The sequence below is a fragment of the Myotis yumanensis genome, unplaced genomic scaffold (assembly GCF_028538775.1).
Source record: "Myotis yumanensis isolate MYYU_CA2020_CCGP unplaced genomic scaffold, mMyoYum1.0.hap1 SCAF_5, whole genome shotgun sequence".
Lineage (NCBI taxonomy): Eukaryota > Metazoa > Chordata > Mammalia > Chiroptera > Vespertilionidae > Myotis > Myotis yumanensis.
The window spans coordinates 86168147-86190306 of NW_027223756.1; the positions used below are offsets into that span (position 1 = coordinate 86168147).

At 42.8% G+C, this 22160-nt stretch overlaps 1 protein-coding gene across 1 annotated transcript in view; it reads left to right on the top strand.

Annotated features, from left to right (window-relative positions):
• The window catches only part of ADGRE3 (adhesion G protein-coupled receptor E3), a 69671-nt gene that overhangs the window by 5374 nt on the left and 42137 nt on the right, over positions 1 to 22160 (top strand). Inside the window, exons 3-6 of the mRNA XM_070416152.1 lie at positions 2982 to 3104; positions 9473 to 9628; positions 12647 to 12684; positions 20034 to 20217. Coding sequence (XP_070272253.1) covers positions 2982 to 3104; positions 9473 to 9628; positions 12647 to 12684; positions 20034 to 20217 — 501 coding nt within the window. The remainder of the gene's footprint in view (positions 1 to 2981; positions 3105 to 9472; positions 9629 to 12646; positions 12685 to 20033; positions 20218 to 22160) is intronic.

The window sequence follows — 22160 nt, forward strand, 5'->3', positions numbered from 1 at the left end:
CTGGTGAAGAAAAAGTTCAGGAAGTACAGAGAGTCCCAATCAAGATGAACTCAAAAAGCCCTGGCCAGTTTAGTTAAGCGATTAGAAAGTCAGCCCTAGGGCTGAAAAGTCCCAGGTTCAATTCCCATCAAGAGCAGCATACTTTGGTTGCAGGTTCGAATCTGGGCCCAAATATTCCTCCTGGGTGCGTCCAGGAGGAAACCAATCAAAGTGTCTCTCACATTAATGTTTCTCTCTCCATCTCTCCTCCTCCCTTCCACTCTTTCTAAAAAGTAGTGGAAAAAATATTCTTGTTTGAGGATTAACAACAACAAAAAAAGAGACCCAAGACACATTATAATTAAAAAGGCAAATGTAGCCGAAACTGGTTTGGCTCAGTGGATAGAGCGTCAGCCTGCGGACTGAGGGGTCCCAGGTTCGATTCCGGTCAGAGGTGTGTACCTGGGTTGCGGGCACATCCCCAGTGGGAGATGTGCAGGAGGCGGCTGATCGATGTTTCTCTCCCATCGATGTTTCTGGCTCTCTATCTCTCTCCCTTCCTCTCTGTAAAAAATCAATAAAATATATTTTTTTAAAAAAATAAATAAATAAAAAATAAAAAGGCAAATGTTCCTAGAAGAAACCATAGGCAACGAAATCTCAGACATCTCTTGTAGTAATATGTTTGCTGATACATCTCCTAGGGCAGTGGTCAGCAAACTCATTAGTCAACAGAGCCAAATATCAACAGTACAATAATTGAAATTTCTTTTGAGAGCCAAATTTTTTAAACTTAAACTATATAGGTAGGTACATTGTTATTAACTTAATTAGGGTACTCCTAAAGCTTAGGGAAAGCCACACTGAAGGGGCCAAAGAGCCACATGTGGCTCGCGAGCCGCAGTTTGCCGACCACGGTCCTAGGGCAAAGGAAACTAAGGAGAAAATAAACAAATGGGACTACATCAAAATAAAAAGCTTCTTCACAGCAAAAGAAACCATCAACAAAATGAAAACGTAGCCCAGTGTATGAGAGAACATATTTGGTAATGATACATCTAATAAAGGGTTAATATCCAAAATATATAAGGAACTCATACAACTTAACAAAAGAAAAACAAACAATCCAATTAAAAAAAATGAGCACAGGATCTAAATAGACACTTCTCCAAAGTGAACATACAGATAGCCAAAAGACATATGAAAAAAATGCTCAAAGTCACTGATCATCAGAGAGATGCAAATTAAAACAACAATGAGGTATCACCTCACACCTATCAGAATGACTGCCATCAACAAATCAACAAATGGCAAGTGTTGTTGAGGATGTGGAGAAAAAAGAACCCTAGAACATTGCTGGTAGGAATGCTGACTGATGCAGCTACTATGGAAAACAGTGTGGAGTTTCCTCAAAAAATTAAAAATGGAACTGCCATTTGACCCAGTAATCCCACTTCTAAGAACACTAGAGGCCCCGTGCACAAAATTTGTGCATGGGTGGGGGGTTGTCCCTCAGCCCGGCCTGCGTCCTCTCTTAATCCAGGACCCCTCAGATGGGGTCCCTAGGCCTGACCAGCGATCAGGGCCTACCGGGGCTTTCCTTCCCCCGGCTGCCGGCAGCTGACCCCACCTCCACCACTGCTACTGCTTGCCATCTGTGTGGCAGTGCCCCTCCTCTCCCCCACCACACCACCAGTTGCCTCCCTCTGCAGGCAACAGGCAACAGGCATGGGGTGTGATCGCTTAGCTGGCCTGGCTATTGTAAATAACACTGCTATGAACATGGTTGGTGTTTCTGGATTCTTAGGATATCTATAATAATAAAAGCATAATATGCAAATCAACCAAACAGCAGAACTGCCTGGATGACCATGCTATGACATGCACTGGCGCCAGACCAGCCAAGGAGGGTGCGATGCGATTGGTTGGGGAGGGCCCCACCATCGCCCCACAATAGCCTCACAGAAGGAAGCCCCGGGCATCCTCTGTGCAGTGATCGATTGCAGAGCCCCATGATTGATTGCCCCAAAGAGGGAGGCCCAGGCTACCTGACCAGGGATGCTGAGATGATCACCTCTGCAGGGCAATTGCTGGCCGGCCCTGCACACCTGCCACAGTGTCACTGGCCAATGGCCTGGGCCTCCCTCTGTGGCTGCTGGCCAGGTGGCTGGGGCCTGCCTCTGCTGGGCAATCAATCGTGGAACCCTGCGATCAATTGCCCAGCAGAGGGAGGCCCCACCTACCCAGCCGGGGCTCCACAATCAATCACTGCACAAGAGAGGCTTTGCCTACCTGCTGCAGCACCTCTGGTCAGGTAGCCTGGGCCTCCCTCTTTGGGGCAATCAATCATGGGGCCCCTAACTGCCCCCCTACCAGCCCGGTTGCCCCCAACTGCCCCCCGTACAGGTCTGTTCACCCCATGCAGCCTGCTGTTCAGTTGTTTGGTCATCCCTCACTAACCCCCCTACCGGCCTTGTTGCCCCACCCAGCCTGCTGTTTGGTCGTCCATCAGGTTGTTTCAGTCGTGATGGCCCCTGGCTTTTTATATATTAGGATATGCATAGTCCATGGACACAGACAATAGTTCAGTGAAGGCCTGGCATGGGGTGGGGGCTGGGTGGAAGCCAGCAAAGGGTGGTGGTTGGAAATGAGGGACATCTGTAATACTATCAACAATACAACATAAATTTTAAAATAATAATAATTTTTTAAATAAAAAAATAGTCTCAGGGATGTAAAGTACAGCATAAGGAATATAGTCAACAATATTTTAGGAACTATGTACGGTGTCAGGGGGTACTAGACTTACCAGATTGATCACTTTGTAAGGTATATAAATAGTATCTCTAATTTTTTTTTTTTTTACTGCACTGAGACCTCACAAAAGGGAAAATGTACAAGTCCGCCTTAGTCTTGAGGGGCCCTGTTCAGAAGCAAAGCCAAATAATAACTCAAGAGTTTTTAACCCAGGTGGATCTGACCTGCCTCTCTTCTCCCTGCAGGTGCCTGTCCTCCGTGCCCCCAAAATGCTGTTTGTGTCGATGGCACAAACTGTACCTGCAACTCTGGATACACCTCCCAATCTGGGAATAAATTCTTCACATACCCCTTGGAGATATGTCAAGGTAAAGGGGTAATTTTCAAATTGCCCAGAGTTGGAACTGGAAGGTAGGCAGCATAAGGGCTGTGGGGAGGTAACAGTAATGTACAATGCTGAAAACTACCACTCAACCTTCACCAAGAAACACTTTCATGAAGGTTGCAAAGTGGGAGCTCTTCCAGAACCTAGCTAGGTCTCAGTATTCTCCTCTATAACATGGGAGTGATCATGCTGACTTTATGAGGATGGTAGGGGATGGAATAAGGTAATGAATCTGACAGCACTTCGTGGATTATAAAACATCATATAAATGGTGCTTTTTAAGTTCAAAAAATAGAATATGCATGAAGTCATAGCAAAGCGAGAATAAAAGCTTGGGCAGAAATTTTTCTAATATAAGTTCCTATGGTCCCTTAAAATGCAAAATGCAGTCTCAGCTCAATAATTAAAAGGACCGATTCGCCGAAACCGGTTTGGCTCAGTGGATAGAGCGTCAGCCTGCGGACTGAAAGGTCCCAGGTTCGATTCCCGTCAAGGGCATGTACCTGAATTGCGGGCACATCCCCAGTGGGGAGTGTGCAGGAGGCAGCTGATCGATGTTTCTCTCTCATCGATGTTTCTAACTCTCTATCTCTCTCCCTTCCTCTCTGTAAAAAATCAATAAAATATATTTTTTTAAAAAAAAAAAAAAAAAAAAAGGACCGATTCTACGGGATAATGAACACTCCAGACTTGAGTTAATAGTGGCATGTTTCCCTCCCTTAGTTCAAGCGCCCTCCTGGTTGGAAGCCTGCAGTCAGTCCTCTTTTCCACTTAACACTTCTACTCTTCTTTGCCCCATCTTGCTATAGCTGGAACCCAGAAGAAAGAGGAAAAGGAAGTAGGAAAGTCTCTACTTGGCTGATGCTATTGTTGCCATTTAGACTCTATGTTCCCGAGTTAGAGCCTTTCTCTATGATAGTCTTTGTGGATTGTATGAAGATAATGCCCCTCTTACCCAGTGATTGCCCTGAAATTCCCCTGATAACAGGAAGTTCCTTTCTACACCTTCCTCATCCTGGAGGAATCTTGTGCTTCCTCTAGCTTCTTCCTGCTGAAGTCCATTTGCCACTCCAGGTGACCCTCTTGAACAGAACCTAAGCAACCCCACACCAGAAATCACTCACATCTGACCCAGCTCTAGTTCTTGGGAAATAGTCACCCACCTTTGCCCAAAAAACTTGGGATGCGCAGGTGAAGTAGATATCTCTTCTTTGCCCAATGCAAGGCAATGGCTCACCCTTTCGATTAGGAAAAAATCAGCTGGGTCCCCACAAAATACAGACAATGTATGTAATTAGCTGAGTGAACGCCTTAAAATCTCTCTCTCTTTCTCTCTCTCTTTCTCTCAATGAGATGAAGAGGAAAGAACCCACACATGTTTCTCTTCTTGGGTAGGAGTGGAGGGGCTCACAGCATAGCATCAGCTCTCTCCAAATAAATCCTCCCTCTCTTACTCATCAACTCCTGATCCTTCAAACACTTAATAGAATCTGGCCATATGATCCTTAAAAATCATATGGCCAGAATCTAGACACCTTCTCCTTTGTACATGTTGCATCTGGGCCATTTCCTCACTTAGCAATATGGCATCTACTCCAGTTGTTGACAATGCTGAAACTTCTGCTTTAATAACTGTGATTATAATAAGTTAACATCAAAGTATTATCTCACTATGTGCATTGTAGAGAATGGAAATGATATTAAAGAAAACTTAGCAAAGGCAATCACAAGTACAAAGATCTTTGGATTGAAATACCTCTAACTGGTTCCATAAAAAGAAAATGAAGTCAGTGTATCCATAGCCTGGTAAGCGATAGGGACATTGAGTTTGAAACATAGTTGGGGACCAGGCTTATAAAGCCACCATCATCTTTTAATTGGGATTTAATTCATATGCCATAAAATCCATACTTTTAAAATATATAATTTATTTGGTTTTAATATATTCCAAAATGGTGTACCATTACTACTAATTCCAGAACATTTCACCACCTAAAAAAAAAAAAAACACCAAACTCATTAGCAGTGACTCTTCATTTACCCCTCCCCCCAGCTCTTGGAAAAACACTAATCTGCTTTGTCTCCATGGATTTGCCTATTCTGGACATCTTATATAAATGGAACCACATAATATGTGGTCATTTGTGTCTGGCTTCTTCCACTCAGCATAATGTTTTCCAAATTCATCCTTGTTGCAGTATGGATCAGTAATTCATTCCTTTTTATGGCTGAATAATAGCCATTATATAAATAGATCACATTTTATTTATCTCTTCATCAATTGATAGACATTTGTGTTGTTTCCAGTTTGGGACTCTTATGAATAATGCTGCTGTGAACATCATGTGCAAGTATTTGTTTGAACATCTGTTTTCAATCCTTTGCGGGGTATATACTTAGGAGTGGAATCAATGAGTCATATGATAACTGTGCTTGACTTTTTGAGAACTTGTGAACTGTTTTCCAAAGTGGTTGTGCCATTTTACATTTCCACCAGCAATGTCTGAGAGTTCCAAGTTCCCCACATCCTTCCCAACACTTATGGCCTGTCTTTTTTATTGTAGTCTATATCGTGGGTATGAAGTGATATCACATTGTAGTTCTGATTTGCATTTCCCTAGTGACTAATGATGTTCGGCATCTTTTCATGTGCTTTCTATCTTCTTTGAAGAAATGTCTATCAGACCTGGCCAATGTGACTCAGTTGGTTGAGTGTCTTCCCATACACCAAATGGTTGCTGGTTCAATCCCCAGTGGGGGACATGTAGGAGGCAGCCAATCAAATCAATGTTTTGCTCTCACATTGATGTTTCTCTCTCTCCCTCTCCCTTTCTCTCTCTCTAAAACTCAATTTAAAAACAAACAAACAACCTTCCATTTTTAAAAAAAGAAATGTCTATCAAATTATTCACCCATTTACCCATTTTTAATTGGGTTATTTGTATTTTTTTCTTGTTGCTGAGCTGTGGTTCTTTATATATTCCAAATGCTAGTCCCTTACCAGATAGCTGATTGGCAAATTTCCTCCCATTTATGGGTTTTCTTTTCACTTTCTTGATAGTGCCCTTTGAAGCACAAAAGTTTTTTTATGAAGCCCAATGTATCTATTTTCTCTTTTGTAGCTTGCACTTTTGATGTCATATCTAAGAAACAATTGTTTCTCACAATCATTCATTTTTGTAGAATATGTTCCTTGTTGTATTATAAAATGAAGAAATCACTTTTAATTTTTAAAAATTTATTAAGGATTTTAAAGTAATGGCTAAGATTTTCTACTTTTTAATTTTTTATTAGAAGTTTCTTTGCTTGAGCATATGATTGAGTTTATTAAAATGTATATTTTCTGTTCAAGGAATGTGAGATTCTCCCAGTGCATAGGTCTCTGTCTCTTTCAGTCTTTCTCTATTTCTGTTTCTTTCTACCTCTGTGTGTGTGTGTGTCTGTCTGTCTGTCTTTGTCTCTCTGACTGTGTGTGTGTTTATTAATTTTATTTATTCATCAGTTTCTCCATATCCTTATTTATTTTTATCCACTAGATCTTTCCTCTGTTTGTGTATACTTATTGGTTGTGATATTCATTTTCACTCTATCTGTATTTATTTTTTATCTACTAGTTCTGAGAGAACTAAACTGAATATACCAGTGCAATTGTATTATGATTTGTTCTTGCTTCTTGCATTTCCACTTGTTTTTGCTTTTTGTGTTGATCTGCTATGTTGTTTGGTGGATACATAATTATGACTGAAATAAAATTTTCTGTTAAACATCAATACATAGTGTTCCACTTACCTGATTTAGAGCTTCGAACCTTAAATTCCACTGAATCTGGTATTAATATTACATGTTCTGTTTTATTTCTGTTTTAATTTTCCTAGCATCTCTTTGTATACCCCTTTATTATTAACATTCTGTTTAAGTATATTTTTATTGATTTTAGAGAGGAAGGAAAAGAGAGAGAGAGATAGAAACATCAATGATGAGAGAGAATCATTGACTGGCTACCTCCTGCACGCCTTCTACTGGGGATCAAGCCCACAACTTGGGCATGTGCCTTTGACTGGACTCGAACCCAGGACCTTTCAGTCCATAGGCCAATGCTCTATCCACTGAGCCAAACCAGCTAGGGCTTACCATTCTTTATCAGTCTTCTGAAAACAGCAAGGTTCATTGCTCACCCTTGCTTCCTCTTCCCTTCATCTTCCCCCAGGTTAAGGTTTCTGAATTTACTAATTTCACACTTGTTAATTTGTTTTTGCTTAGAGCATTTTCTTGAATGTTTTCTTCAAATTGGGTACATGGGTAATATCTCTCTCAAGTATTGCATAATCTCATTTTCTTTCACTCTAATAAGTAGATTCTATCTGTTCTTGGTAGAGAATCAGTCCTCTTATCCCAGTTATTCATTGGTGCAGTAATCACAGAAACTGTCTTCAAGCTTGCAGGGTTGCAGATCGGATTTCTAACATCACCTTGAGTCTCATTCCTTTGTGGTAACTTGTAACTTGTCTCACACTTTTTAAGGTTTTTCCCAGAAGCCCCCAGAAGCCCATTCTTACTTTTCATTGGATAGAAGTGTGTCACATGACCACCCTAGGTGAAAGGAAGGCTGAGAAATGGGAACAAGACTGCCATTTCTGGCCTGGGAAATGATGTTTTGTGCTGGTCTCAGTCTATGGATAGTAAAGCACTGAAAATGCCTGGGGGGCGCGGGGGGTGGTCCTCACCTGGACCCAGGTGGGACATGTCCCCTTTCTAAATTAATGTTACAACTGGACTGATCTTGTGGTTCTTACTATGATTGCAAGATGTCCTTCAGCAATAACCATTAGAAAATTGTGAAAAGATACAGGTTTATACATCCTGTGACTGGCGGTATGCTTATTGGAAATCCACTTTGAAGTGGATGCCTCAGCAATCAAAGCTTAAGTTAGGTTTTTGCATTTAAAAAAAAGTCAGGGTTTACACCACAAATAGAAACAATATTGCCATGTCTGGGCTCCCAAGCAAAGAATTACTATTGAGTGGGCACTATGTCATACTCTGAAACCCCAAATTTCAAGTTTTCTGAACCAGACAGGGAAATCACACATTTTCACTACCCACTTGACAATTTTAAAAAGCTGCAATAACAAAATACCACAGGCTGGGCGGCTTAAACAACAGAAATTTATTTTCTCACAATTCTGTAGGTTGGGAAGTCCATGACCAAGGTTCTGGCAGATTCAATTCCTGGTTAGGCTTATCTTCCTGACTTGTGATTTTCTGCCTTGTTATAGCTTCATATGGAATTTCCTTGATTATTGCAAGTGGTAGAATGGGGGGTGGGGGGTGGGGGGGGGCTTTCGTCTCTTATTATAAGGACACCAATTCTATCACATCAGGACCCCATTCTTTTTTTTCTGTCACCTTTTATCCCTTCTATGCTTTCTTCCACCTCCACCCATCCCCTTTCACCCCTACAATCACCACACTCTGTCCATGTCCATGAGTTCTCTCTCTTTTTTTGTTGTTGTTGCTCAATCCCTTCACCTTCCCTCCCTGACGCCACGTGTCTGCCTGCTCTTTATCTGAGTCTGTCTGTATTTTGCTTCATAGTTGTTTGTTCATTAAATTCCACACATGAGTGAAATCAGGACCCCATTCTTATGACCGCATTTAATTTCAGTTACCTCCTTGGAGGCCCCATCTACAGCCACAACGGGGCTTAGAGCTTCAACATATGAACAGAGGGGCATACAAACACTCAGTCCATAACAGTAGACATGGTCAATGTCCCACTTAGATGCCCTGGGCATTTGCCATTCCTTTACACACCAATTCTGAGACTTTCTCTGGCTACTGAAGACTACTCAGCCCACTTCGGGACAGGTGGAAAGGGGCTTAACACTCCCTGGGAGCATTCCCCCCATGGGTAAGTGATGAGATTTGGTGGATAAATAGCCTGGCGCCCTCACTCTTTGCCTGGGGTCACTCTGAAGTGTGTGCTCCACACTGCCTCCCAGAGGTACCTAGAGGAATTGGGACTCTGTTATCCCCAGTGGAAACTTGCTTGATACTCTTCTTTTTATTTTCTGCCATCCCTGTCTCATTTCACCACTTCCCCTCCAGTGTTTTCTGGGATCACCTCCCAAATAAAGTACTTGCACTTGGATCCGTGTCTCAATGCCTGCTTCTTGGAGAACTCAACCAAAGTCAATGAGGAAAACCAAGAGCAAGGACAACCATTACCTTAACTGATTGTCTTGGAAAGTCAGGACAGACTCTGGTGGAAAGAGCATAGCCTCTGGCACATGTTAGATGCACAATAAATCTTTGTCAAATGAATGACCAAATTTCTCCTTTGTGTTCCAGATATTGATGAATGTAAGCCTCCCATTAGTGTATATTGTGGACTAAATGCTGAATGCCAGAATGTTCCAGGAAGTTTCTACTGTCAGTGTGACCCTGGATATAAACTCCTCTCTGGGAATACACAGTTCAAGAATTCCAATGAGAACACTTGTCAGAGTAAGAAAATTTTTATCTTCTTGTCATCCTTCCACATTTTTCACTGAGTCTAACACCAGAAAAGATATTTTTTGTGGTGAGGACAGGACATGTTTCTATTTCCTGGAAGAAAATGGATAATGAAAAGAGGAGAGGAAAAAAGGAAAGAATGAAGTTAGAGGAATAATGGGGCTCAGAAGGCAAGTAGACTTTGGAGATGGAGATGAAAAGGTGGTAAATGAGGCAAGATTCCTTGAATTGCAAAGAAGAGAAACTCACTTGGGTTAACTTAAGCAGAAAAGATGAGTTTATGTTAAGGATGCATGGATATATCTTGGAACTCAAGGACAGGAAAAGAGCTGGACTTCTGGAATGAAAAGAAACTGGAAGCTCAACACTCTCAGGGTACCCCAGTCTCTGATTCTCTTTGGGACAGAACCTGTCCTCTCTTTCCTTGCAAATTGGATTTCTCTGCCTCCTCATCCACAGGACAGGAACAATGGCCAACAGCTGAAAATCTTACCAGTGTATTGCTCCAACCACCCAAAGAGAGGTCAATCAACTCTCTCTTGGACCCAATTGCAAAGTCTTTGGAGATATACAAATTGGCCCAGTTTGAGTGATGTTCCCACCCTCAGATCTGTCGGCTGCATCCCCATCTTCAAGAGACAACAGAGCAGAGTGGTTAAGAACCCTTTGTAAGGTGTCTAGAGCCAATTTCCAACAAAATGCCCTTGGGTACATACTAACTTTTCTCCACCCTATGTATAAAATGGGGCCAACCATCTGCATCCTCACAGGGGCTATGCTTCACTAAATGAGATAGTACCATAGAAAGCACTTAGAAGTGTTTGCTAATATTGCTAGCATTTCATCTGATTCTTTAAAAAAAAAAAAAAAGGTTTAAACACCTGCTCTGGCTAGAAAAGTCATGGAAAATTTCAAGTAGCTCTTTCATAACAAGGGTATCTTTTCTACCAATGAGAGGCACTCCTACAAGATTCAAACCCAAATTCCCATATTTCCCCAGGTCCCAAGCTAGAGTCCACGCCAAGATCTTGGAGCTGCATGAGCTCCAAATGTGAGACTAGGGCCCAAGTAGGGAAGGTGAGAGGAAAGAACACGGGATGGATAGGAAAGAGTTGCTGTGCCCTAAGTCCACTGCTAGCTCAGATGATCAATAAATATTTGTTGAATGAATGAATGAATGAGTAGGATTGCACCAAAAGTGAATGAGTCCAAGCAGACTGAGATTCTCCCTGGGTTCTGACATTAATCTGTTAAACTTGCCCTATTTTACAAGGACGAGAAATGCCTTTGCTTATTTTCCTAATTCTAAGAGCTCTTCACAGTCCTTTTATATTTACTTATTTATTTATTTATTTATTTATTTATGTATTTAGCCTGTTGGGGAAGAAGAGAGGGAGAGAAAGATGAGGGCATGCTCCTGGGAGGGACAGTGCCTTCACAGTCCTTTTATATGGACTGAGTCCACCTGGGGTTAGTTATCATGAAGGTTGGTAGGTCCAAGAAGGCACCCATGAAAAAGTATGCAACTTTCAGACAAAAGCACTTTTTTACAATGAATGTAGTTTCCAATAATAGACACATTCTGAACTCAGGGTTGTAAGTCGGAGTTCTTGCACTCTTTTTTAAATTTATGTTTTAATTACAGTTGACATGCAATATTATATTAGTCTCAGGCGTACAACATAGTGGTTAGACGTCTATGTAACTTATGAAGTGATCTCCCCAATAAGCTTCGTAGCCATCTGCTACCATACATAGTTATTACATTATTGACTATATTCCCTATGCTGTGCATCCCCGTGACTATTTTGTAACTGCCAATTTGTATTTCTTAATGCCTTCACCTTTTTCACCCTACCCTCCAACCCCCCTCCCATTTGGCAAGCATCAGTTTGTTCTCCATATCTATGAATTTGTTTGTTTTGTCTGTTCATTTATTTTGTTGTTGTTTTTCAGATTCCACATATGGTATTTGTCTTTTTATCTGACTTATTTCATCAGCATAATATCGTCTAGGTCCATCCATGTTATTGCAAATGGCAAGATTTTATTCTTTTATATAACTGAGTGATTCCAAGTTCTTGCACTCCTAAGTCAAAACCTTCAATGTTACAAGAAAGCTCTTTGCCCTTTTTAGCAAATAGACTCAGCTGAAAACCAAGGTATGGACTAGGTATAGATTTAACCTCAGTTTGATGGTAACAGATATTAAACATTTTATAGCCTTTCCTCATCTTTCTAAAGCAGATATGGGTGTCCCCACAATGTGCAATTAACCACACACAAGGCCCCATTAACAGCTGATAATCAAAAATGGACACTCCTGTGTCCGTTCTAACTCCCAGCCAGGCTGAATTTTAAAACCATACATGTAAGCAGAACCCATGGATACAGACAGAAGGGGGGTGAGGGCATGTGCTGGTGGGGGGTGGGTGAATAGCCAGGGAGAGGTCAATGGCGAGAAAAAGAGACATATGTAATACTTTAAATACTAAAGAATTTTTTAAAAACCTGAGGTATTTAATTTTCTGTTTCCTCAGCCATTTCAGTTATAATGTCCAGCCAAGACTGACTTAAAGAGTTTGGAGTTTACATTTTTCTGCTTCCTCTATGCCAGTGTAGCTCTATTAACAGCAACTTTGGCATTTAAGATCCAATACTTCTTTGTGATCAGGAGCTGTCCTGTGCATTGTAGGGTGTTGAGCAGCATCCCCGGCTTCCAAATCATCAGATTCCAGTAGCATCCCCTGTTCCAAACTGTACCCACCAAAAATGTCTCCAGCCATGATCAGTGTCCCCTGAGGGCAAAATCACCCCCAGCGGAAAAACACTGCTCTACACTGTAACAAGGAACTTGGACTCTGATCCCCCAAACAGCAAAGAAGCTTGTCAATGAACATAATTAGTTTGACTTCAGACATTCTCCATTCAAGTTATTCACCTTACCTGCCCACCTCTCCATCCTTTCACTCTCATCCCCACAGTAACTTCCCATGATGTCTTTTGCAGATATCACCTCCTCAAGCACAACCAAAGGCAATAAAGAGGTGAGTGGAAGCTGAGTCCTGGAACCTAGCCTGGTAACAAACACTTACAAAGCCAAAAATTAGCAAATGGCGATGGGTACTAGATATTACATGTGTACTACATATTATAGATCATATATTGATGCACCATATGCAACATGTAATATATTTTAATATGTAATGTATGTTAATTTTAATGTAAGCTAATTATAATGTAAGTTCATTATAATATAATATCGCTAGACAATTTATATTATGTATAATTATGAGATATACATATATTATAGTTGACCTTTGAATATGGATACTGACCTCCCCCATGCAGTTGAAAACCCCCAAAAACTCAGCTACTAATAGCCTACTGTTGACCAGAAGTCTTACTGATAACATAAATAGTTGATTAACACATATTTTATATATTACATGTATCATACACTGTATTCTTAGAATAAAATAAGCTAGAAAATGTTATTAAGAAAATCATAAGGAAGAGAAAACACATTTATGGTATTTATTGAAAAAATTCACATATAAGTAGACCCATTCAATTCAAATCATGTTGTTTGAGAGTCAACTATATACCACCATGTTTATCACTATACGTATGTCACTATATATCTCACTATAGCGATAGATAGAGTGTTTGTGTGTGCACTGCCCCGTAAAGATAGGATTTATCCCAGACCAAGAAAAACAAACTAAATAAGATTGTATTAGGGTATGCTGAGCTGCAGCAACAGAGGCCCAATTATTCAATGGCTTTTAAAAGATAGATTTTTATTACTTTAAAAGTAATTTTTATTACTTTAACACCTCTGGTGTTAACAGTCCAGAGGTGAACAGTCTAGGCTGGCGATGGGATTCTGCTCTGTGAGGCCATTAAGAGTGCCCACATTCTTTCCAACCCTTGGCATCTTGTCCTCAACTGCATGCTCAAACATGGGTTGCTGCAATGTTGCATTCATAGGGAGAGGGGAGGGGGAGTCTAGGGCACATTGTCTGGAGGGCAGAGTGAAGGGAGAGAGTGGAGGGGGGGGATGCATCTATAAGATCACTCTATGATATGCTAATAAGGATGTGATCATATCTTACAGACATGTCTTTCTCTAATTTTTCAATAACTGTTGACATACAGTATTATATTAGTTTCAGGTGTACAACATAGTGATTAGACATTTATGTAACTTATGAAGTACTCATCCTGATAAGCCTAGTACCCATCTGACACCATACATAGTTAGTACAACACTAGAGACCCAATGCACAAAATTCATGCACAGGGGTGTAGGGGGTCCCTCAGCCCGGCCTGCACCCTCTCCAATTAGGGACCCCTTGGGGGATGTCTGACTGCTAGTTTAGGCCTGATCTCGATGGTATCCACGGGTGGTATTTCTCCCTGAATGCTCTGGATACCTCCTATGGATGGCAGTCGGACATCCCTCTCGAAATCAGGGACCGCTGGCTCCTAACCACTCTGCCTGCCTGCCTGATCGCCCCTAACCACCTCTGCCTTGGCTCCCGCCACCGTGGCTTTGTCCAGAAGGACGTATGGAAGGCTGTCTGGAAGATGTCTGGTCTAATTAGCATATTACCCTTTTATTAGTATAGACTAGAGGCCCGGTGCACAAAAATTTGTGCACTCAGGGGAGGGGGGTCCCCCAGCCTGGCCTGTGCCCTCTCCCAGTCTGGGACCCCTCGGGAGATAACGACCTGCTGGCTTAGGCCTGCTTCCGGGTGGCAGAGGGCAGACCCAATCCCTAGGTGCAGCCCCTGGTCAGGCTCAGAGCAAGGCCGATTGGGGAGTTGGGGCGCTGCCCCGTCATGCACAGAGCAGGGCGGATCGGGAGGTTGCAATGCCACCCTCAGTCACGCTCAGGGTAGGGCCGATTGGGGGGTTGGGGCACCGCCCCCTGTCACACTCAAGGCAGGGTCGATGGGGAGGTTGCGGCACCACCCCCTGTCACGCACAGAGCAGGGCCAATCAGGGGTGTTGGGGCTCTGTACCCTGTCACGCACAGAGCAGGGCCGATCAGGGGGTTAAGGAGCTACCCCCTCCCCTGTCACTCACAGAGTAGGGCCGATAGGGGAGTTGGGGCACTGCCCCCTGTCACACACAGAGCAGGGCGGATCAGGGGGTTGGGGCGCTGCACCCTGTCACACTCAGGGCAGGGCCAATGGGGAGGTTATGGCTCTACCCTGTCACACACAGAGCAAGGCCCGTGGAGGCGGGTTGGGGCGCCACCCTCTATCACCCACAGAGCAGGGCCGATCAGGGGGTTGGGGCGCCGCCACTGTCACACTCGGGCCAGGGCCAATGGAGAGGTTATGGCTCTACCCTGTCACACACAGAGCAGGGCCGATCAGGGGGTTGGTGCGCTGCACCCTGTCAAACACAGAGCCGCAGGGCAATCAGGGGATTGGGGAGCTCCCCCCTATCAGACACAGAGCAGGGCAGATAGGGAGGTTGTGGCCCCGCCCCCTGTTACACACAGAGCCACAGGGCGATCAGGGGATTGGGAAGCTCCCCCCTGTCACACACAGAGCCACAGGGTGATCAGGGGGTTTGGGAGCTGCCCCCTGTCACGCTGATCCTGGTGCCGGGAGCCTCGCTGCTCCGCTGATCCCGGTGCCGGGAGGCATATTACCCTTTTACTATATAGGATAGAGGCCTGGTGCTTGAGTAGGGGCTGGCTGGTTTGCCCTGAAGGGTGTCCTGGATGAGGGTGGGGGTCCCCACTGGGGTGCCTGGCCAGTCTGGGTGAGGGGCTGAGGGCTGTTTTCCGGAAGCAAGTGACTGAAGCTTCCAAGCGCTCCTTGTTTTTTGTTTTTTTTATTCTGGGCCAGCTTTAGCTCTGAGGCCTCGCCTCTGAAAACATCGATACAACGTTGCTAAAGCCCGGCTGAATGAAAGCCGGTTTCTGGGGTTTTGTTTAGCTTCTTATTTGCAACATAGTACATAGTTGCTTAGAGTTGCAGCTGAGAGGCTGGCAAGTGAGGCGGGGAACGTTGGAGACCGCAGTCACTAAAGCAAGCAAACCTCCCTGCTCGCTTCAGTGCATGGCTGCCGGCCGCCATCTTGGCTGACAGTTAATTTGCATATACTCACTGATTAGCCAATGAAAAGGGTAACGGTCGTACGCTAATTACCATGTTTCTCTTTTATTAGTGTAGATTATTGACTATATTCCCTCTGCTGTACATTACATCCCTGTGACTATTTCTATAACTGGCAATTTGCACATCTTAATTCCTTCCCCTTTTTCACCCATTCCCCAACCTCCCTCCCATCTGTCAACCATCAAAATGTTCTCTGTATCTATGAGTTTGTTTCTGTTTTGATTGTTTGTTTATTTTATTTTTTATTAAACTTTTAAATGATTTGAGAGAGAGAGATTTGTTGTTCCACTTATTTATGCATTCATTGGTTCATCTTGTATGTGCCCTGACCAAGGATCAAACCTGTAACCTTGACATACTGGGATGATGCTCTAACCAACTGAGCTACCTGGCCAGGGCTATTTTATTCGTTAAATTCCACACATAAGTGAAATCATATAATGTTCGTTTTTCTCTGCCTAGCTTATTTAACTTATAATAATATGTTGTGGGTTCATCCATGCTGTCGCAAATGGGAAGATTCCATTCTTTATATGGCTGAGTTATATTCCATTGTATATATGTACTACATCTTCTTTACCTAATCATCTATTGATGGGTATTTGTGTTGCTTTCACATCTTGGCTATTGAAAATAATGCTGTAATGAACATAGGGGTACATATGTCTTTTCAAATTAGTGTTTGGGATTTTATCAGATAAATGCCCAGAAGTGGAATTGCTGGGTCATATGGTAGTTTATTTTTAATTTTTTGATAAATCTCCATACTGTAGTCCATAGTGGCTGCACCAATTTACAATCCTACCAACAGTGCATTAGGGTTCCCTTTTTTTAGAGACATGTCTTTTTTTTTTTTCTTCATTGATTTTAGGGAGAGAGAGAGAGGGAAACATCAATGTGCAAGAGAAACATCCATTGGCTGCCTCCCATATGCACCCTGATCAGGAATCAAACCCACAAATTGGGCATATGCCCTGACCGGGAATCAAACCTACCACCTTTCGGTGTACGAGACGACACTCCAACCAACTGAGTCACACCAGCCAGGGCTTAGAGACATATATTAAAGTGACAACCCAGAAATTGCACATATGTCCAAACCTAACTGCAAGGGAGGTTGGAACAATATGGCCTGTAGCCGGGCAGCATGACCCAGGTGAAATTTGTGGGATTCATTCAGTTACTAAAAGGAAGAAGGGAAAATGGATACTGTAAGATAGCTAAAAAAGAGAGAGATACCAAGAAAGTACCTATTAGGTAGTAATCATTTAGTGTCTGTAAATCAACTCTGAATTTTAATATCTTGGTTAAATAATTCATGTCTCTGAGAATGTCTAGTTGAGTAGAATAGGCTCATTCCTTCTTCTGCCCTCACCCTGCCCTACTGAAGAGGAATGTTCATGCCTTGCCCTCCCAATCTCCAGGCCTCTAGGTACATGCTATCCTCTCTACCTGAAATTTCTTTTCCCAGTTCATAACCTGGCTGGCTTTTTGTCACTCTTCTTTGCCCAAGACTCCATTCAGGTATCACATACTTCTGGAGGGCCTCCCTAAACAACCTCCATCTGAGTTAATATCCCCTTCCCCATGTGTTTATGGTGGGAGACTGTGGCAGGAGAGGCTCCCACCACCACCGCTGTACTGGCAGCCATCAACCTGGCTTATGGCTGAGCAGAGCTCCTCCCATGTGAGAGCGCCCTGACCACCAGAGGGCAGCTCCTGCATTGAGCGTCTGCCCCCTGGTGGTCAGTGTGTGTCATAGTGACCAGTCATTCCCAGTCTTTCTGCTGTTAGGGTCAGTTTGCATATTACCCTTTTATTATATAGGATAAAGGCCTAGAGCATGGGTGGGGGCCGGCTGGTTTGCCCTGAAGGGTGTCCCGGATCAGGGTGGGGGTCCCGCTGGGGTGCCTGGACAGCCTGGGTGAGGGGCTGATGGCTGTTTTCAGGCTGGTCAAGCCCCCCCTAGTGGGGACCCTCACCCCATGGAGGGTTGGCCAGCCTGGGTAAGGGGTTGATGGCTGTTTTCAGGCTGGCCACACCCCCTTTAGGGTGGGGGGTCCACACTGTGGTGCCTGGCCAGACTGGGTGAGGGGCTGAGGGCCGTTTTCAGGCTGGCCAAGCCCCCGGGTGACAGAAGCTCCCAGCTTCTCCTTTTTTCCTTTTTTTTTGTATTCTGGGATTTATTTACATTCTATAATTGAAACTTTGTAGCCTTGAGAGGAGCTCAAAGCCAGCCAGGGTGGGCGGAAGGGAAGCCTCCTGCTCGCTCCAGCTCCATGGCCACGGCCGGCTGAAAGCAGGTATCTGGGGTTTATTTATCTTCTATAATTGAAACTTTGTTGCTTTGAGTGGAGCTCAGAGCCTGCCGCGGCAAGTGGGAAGCTTGGCTTCCTCCATCATTGGGGCAACCAAGCCTCCTGCTTGCTCCAGCTCTGTGGCTGCTGGCCACCATCTTGGTTGGTTTAATTTGCATATAGTCGCTCTGATTGGCTGGCGGGCATGGCTTAAGGCATAGCAAATGTATGGTCAATTTGCATGTTTGTCTTTTATTAGTGTAGATAATATTCGAGTCTGGGACATTCTTTGTTGTGGGGGTTTTCCCATACATTAGAGGATGTGGAGCAGTATCTCTGGCCTCCACCCGCTGGATATCAGGAGCATCCCTCAGTGTTGACATCCATAAATATCTCCAGATTTTACCAAATGGCCCCAGGGCAAGCATGTGAAACTCAAAGGCTAACACAGGCCAAATAAACAAGGTTTAAGTTTATGTGGGCCACATAAAAGCAAAAGCTTCAATTTTCATAGAAACGTGGGTTTCTTTCAATAGAGACATGCTGAATACAAAGGGCTGAAAGAAATGAGTAATCTTTAACATAAAATAATAAAACATTTAATAAAAATTAATATTTTTTCTTGAACATTAACTTACCAGACACTGAATAACTGCACAAATTAATAAGCATAATGCAAATAAACCTATTTATCTTGCTCTCCAAAAGCGAAATATTTCCTGCTGTATAAAGTATATCTCTCTTTACTGCGTCCAGCGCGGCTAGAGAGCGGACAGGAGTCCTGAGTAGGGGCGACGGGGGATTGAGAAAATGAAAGAGACAGACACAAAGACAGTAGAGAAAGCTGGGACTGGGTGGGACAGCTGGCCCTCTGATGGAGAGACAGTGACCCAGAGCCGGTGCAGCGCAGTTATTATATACAGTATAATACCAAGAAGTTTTACTAGATTTTAAAACAAAGGAAATTATGTGAAATCATGATTAAAGATCAAGCTATAGTCATGGGTAAAGATCAAGCTGTAATTTTTCATTCTTGTGGTTTCTTTGTAATAGTCATTCCTGGCTAAGCCCGGATAATTGAGTCCGTTCCTTGGGCCTGGCTGAGCTTAGATAATGAAACCCACCCCCTGGCACCTGAGCTAAGGGTCAGGCTGACAACGTACCTGCCTCTGGCATGGTGCGTTTCCAGGATGTGGCTCTGCCAACACCACTGGACTCAGCTGACAATAATTAAAGAATGTTCAATGTGCCTTCCCAGGCACTCTCTACACTGTTGCGCACACCAAACAAGTCAGTATAAGACTAATGACATGGCAATCAGATGCTAAAATATTAGCCGCTGGTATTAGTGTAGAGAAATGGTGTGCCTGCGCATAAGGCACGTAAGGGTAATGAATGCAACACAATTATAGTACTTGGTCATTAGTGTGGTAGTTTGTTATTACTAATTATGTATAACAGGATATTGTAAAAATTAAGTAACAAAATTTTTATTAAAACATTTCTAACAAACTGTTATATTGGCTGGGCCACAAAAATATTCATTGTGGGTCGCAAGTTTGACATGCTTGCCCCAAGGGCTCAAAATTGCCCAAGTTGAGAACCTGGTCTATTTCGAGCAAACACATCACTTCCCTATTGGTAAAAGAGGTTCGTGATAATTAACCCTTGTCCTGTATTTACCAGGCACAGACATGTAGTATCTTCTAACTCATTTAATTTTGCCAAAAACTCCATAGGGTCCTATTACTGTCCCCATCCTAAAGTGGGGAAACTGAGGCACAGAGCAATTGAGTGACTTTCCCAAGGTCACACAGCCAGTGAATGGTGGAGTCAGGATTTTAACTGGGTCCTCTGGTTCCAGAACTTGCTTTCTCATGCTTTCTACTGTCCCTTGGGGTTGTGGGGACCTATCAGAGTGGATTATTATTGTTATTGTTTTTTATATATTTAAAGCTACAACGAGTTGTTGAAAATTTTGAGTCACTTCTCACCAACACGACTCTGTGGGAATCAGGAAAGGAGAGAGAAGTTGCATCCAAGGCCACATCTATTCTCCAGACTATGGAATCCAATGTTCTAGAAACTGCCTTGAATGCCCCAGACCAAGAAATCCAGAAACTTCAAAACAATACTGTGGGTAAGGAGACAATAAGACCTGATGCTCAGAGTCGGGTGGGGGGTTTCTGGTTACTAGTTGGGGTCTGTATTAAGCAGTTAGAAAATAAATAAATACATTGCATGAGCCAATTTATATAAAATGCTGTAAATTTGCAAACTAATCTATAGTGACAGGGAGGGGAGAGTGGAGGGATGAAAAGGAGGCATGAGAAAATTTGGGGAAACTTGTGGGTCGTGGAGATGCTCACTACCTTGATTGTGGTGGTGGTTTTACAGGTGTATACACCAATAAAACTAATCAAATTGTACACTCTAATGTACAACCAATTACACCTCCATAGAACTGCTAAAAAAAAAAAAAAAAAAAAAAAAAAGATTCTCAGTGGTTTCCAATCCTGGGTCTGGGATTTGGGCTTAATAAGTATTTTTTAAATCTTGTGCCTACATAACCTAATAACACATGTAGAAGGAACATCTTATGAGATATTTTTTAAATGAAAATCCTTTTATTGCACTTGTCACACATATTACACAACCATGTGACATGACATGTTAATTAGCTTGACTATGGTTGTCATTTCACTAGGTATATATGTGTAAAATTATCATACTGTAAACCTTAAATATATACAATTTTTCTTTTTAAAAATAAAATACCACAGCAAAACCAAGTATTAAATTTTTAATTAGGAAAATACATAAACAAAACTAATTTAGACCAACCAAATCTGCCCATATCCCAGTCTTCCAATCCTATAGCTAGTTAGGTACATGTGTGATGAGGAGGACACATATCTGTTGTGTATGCTATCTTTTACATACAGTTCCACAAAACCTGTTTTTTTCACTCATTATCTCATTAACATCTTTCCATGAAAACTGCAGACAGCATCATTACCTACATTGTTGTCTTCAGTGACTTATAGAGTTGCATTGTATGAGTGTGCCATAATTTATTTTCCTATTCTGGGAAATGTGGGGTTTTGCCAAACAATCCTGTGATAAAGACCACTAAAAATTTATCTCTTTGTATTTTTTGATATTTTCTTAGGATGAATTCATAAAGGAGGAGTTGTTAGGTCAAGGGGAGAAAACACTTTAGACTTTTGATATATATCACTATATGGACCTCCAGAAATATTTGTTGTGTTTTATTCAGCTCAGGGATATCAAAGGATTGGTGTATGCCTAACGAACCATTTTTGTTTTACCAACTTAGCTGATAAAATACTTTATGCTCTATAAAAATAATAATAATGAAAATACATTTAAATGGTAAAAGAAAATCTAGTACCTAACCATCTTGGGAAACTGAAATCTGGACACTTTCATTATCAATTGAACCATTTTCCAAATTACAAGTAATTCTCATCTCTCCTGATTTGGCCAGGTTCTAATTGTTTAATCAGGTAACCAGTGCCCTCACCTCAGTGAGCTTCAGTCTCTTCATCTGTAAAATGTGATTATAATAATGCATATAATGCTGAGACCAGATGCTGCTTATTTGGGAGATTTCAGGAAAGTCTAAAGCATGAGCCAAGACAGGCCATTTGTATGGAAAAGCCACTGGAAACACCTTGGGTGGGCCCACAAGTGATGAGGCAAGGTCTCAGGGAATCACCAGGGCAGGGTGAACAGTGATAGCCAGATTTATGAAGACTCAGATATGGTACCTGCCTGCTGGCTCTGTGAGGAGAGGGCTCAAAAAAGGAGCCATGGCCTCTGCCAACACTTCTGTCTGGGAGAACGCTGCCCCTCCAGCTCACCCGGATGCCAGACACTTCAGTTCCTCTTTGTATGTCCCTGGTGCCTTTCAAGCTGCTGCCCCAGTTCTGGAGCTCAGAATGAGTGAGTCTGAGTAAGTCCATGCACAGGTCCTTTAAGAGGAACTGCCTGGGACTCCAGAAGCCCTTGGTCTTACTCAGGCACAATCCCTGCTGATTTTTACAACCAGAAGTTATG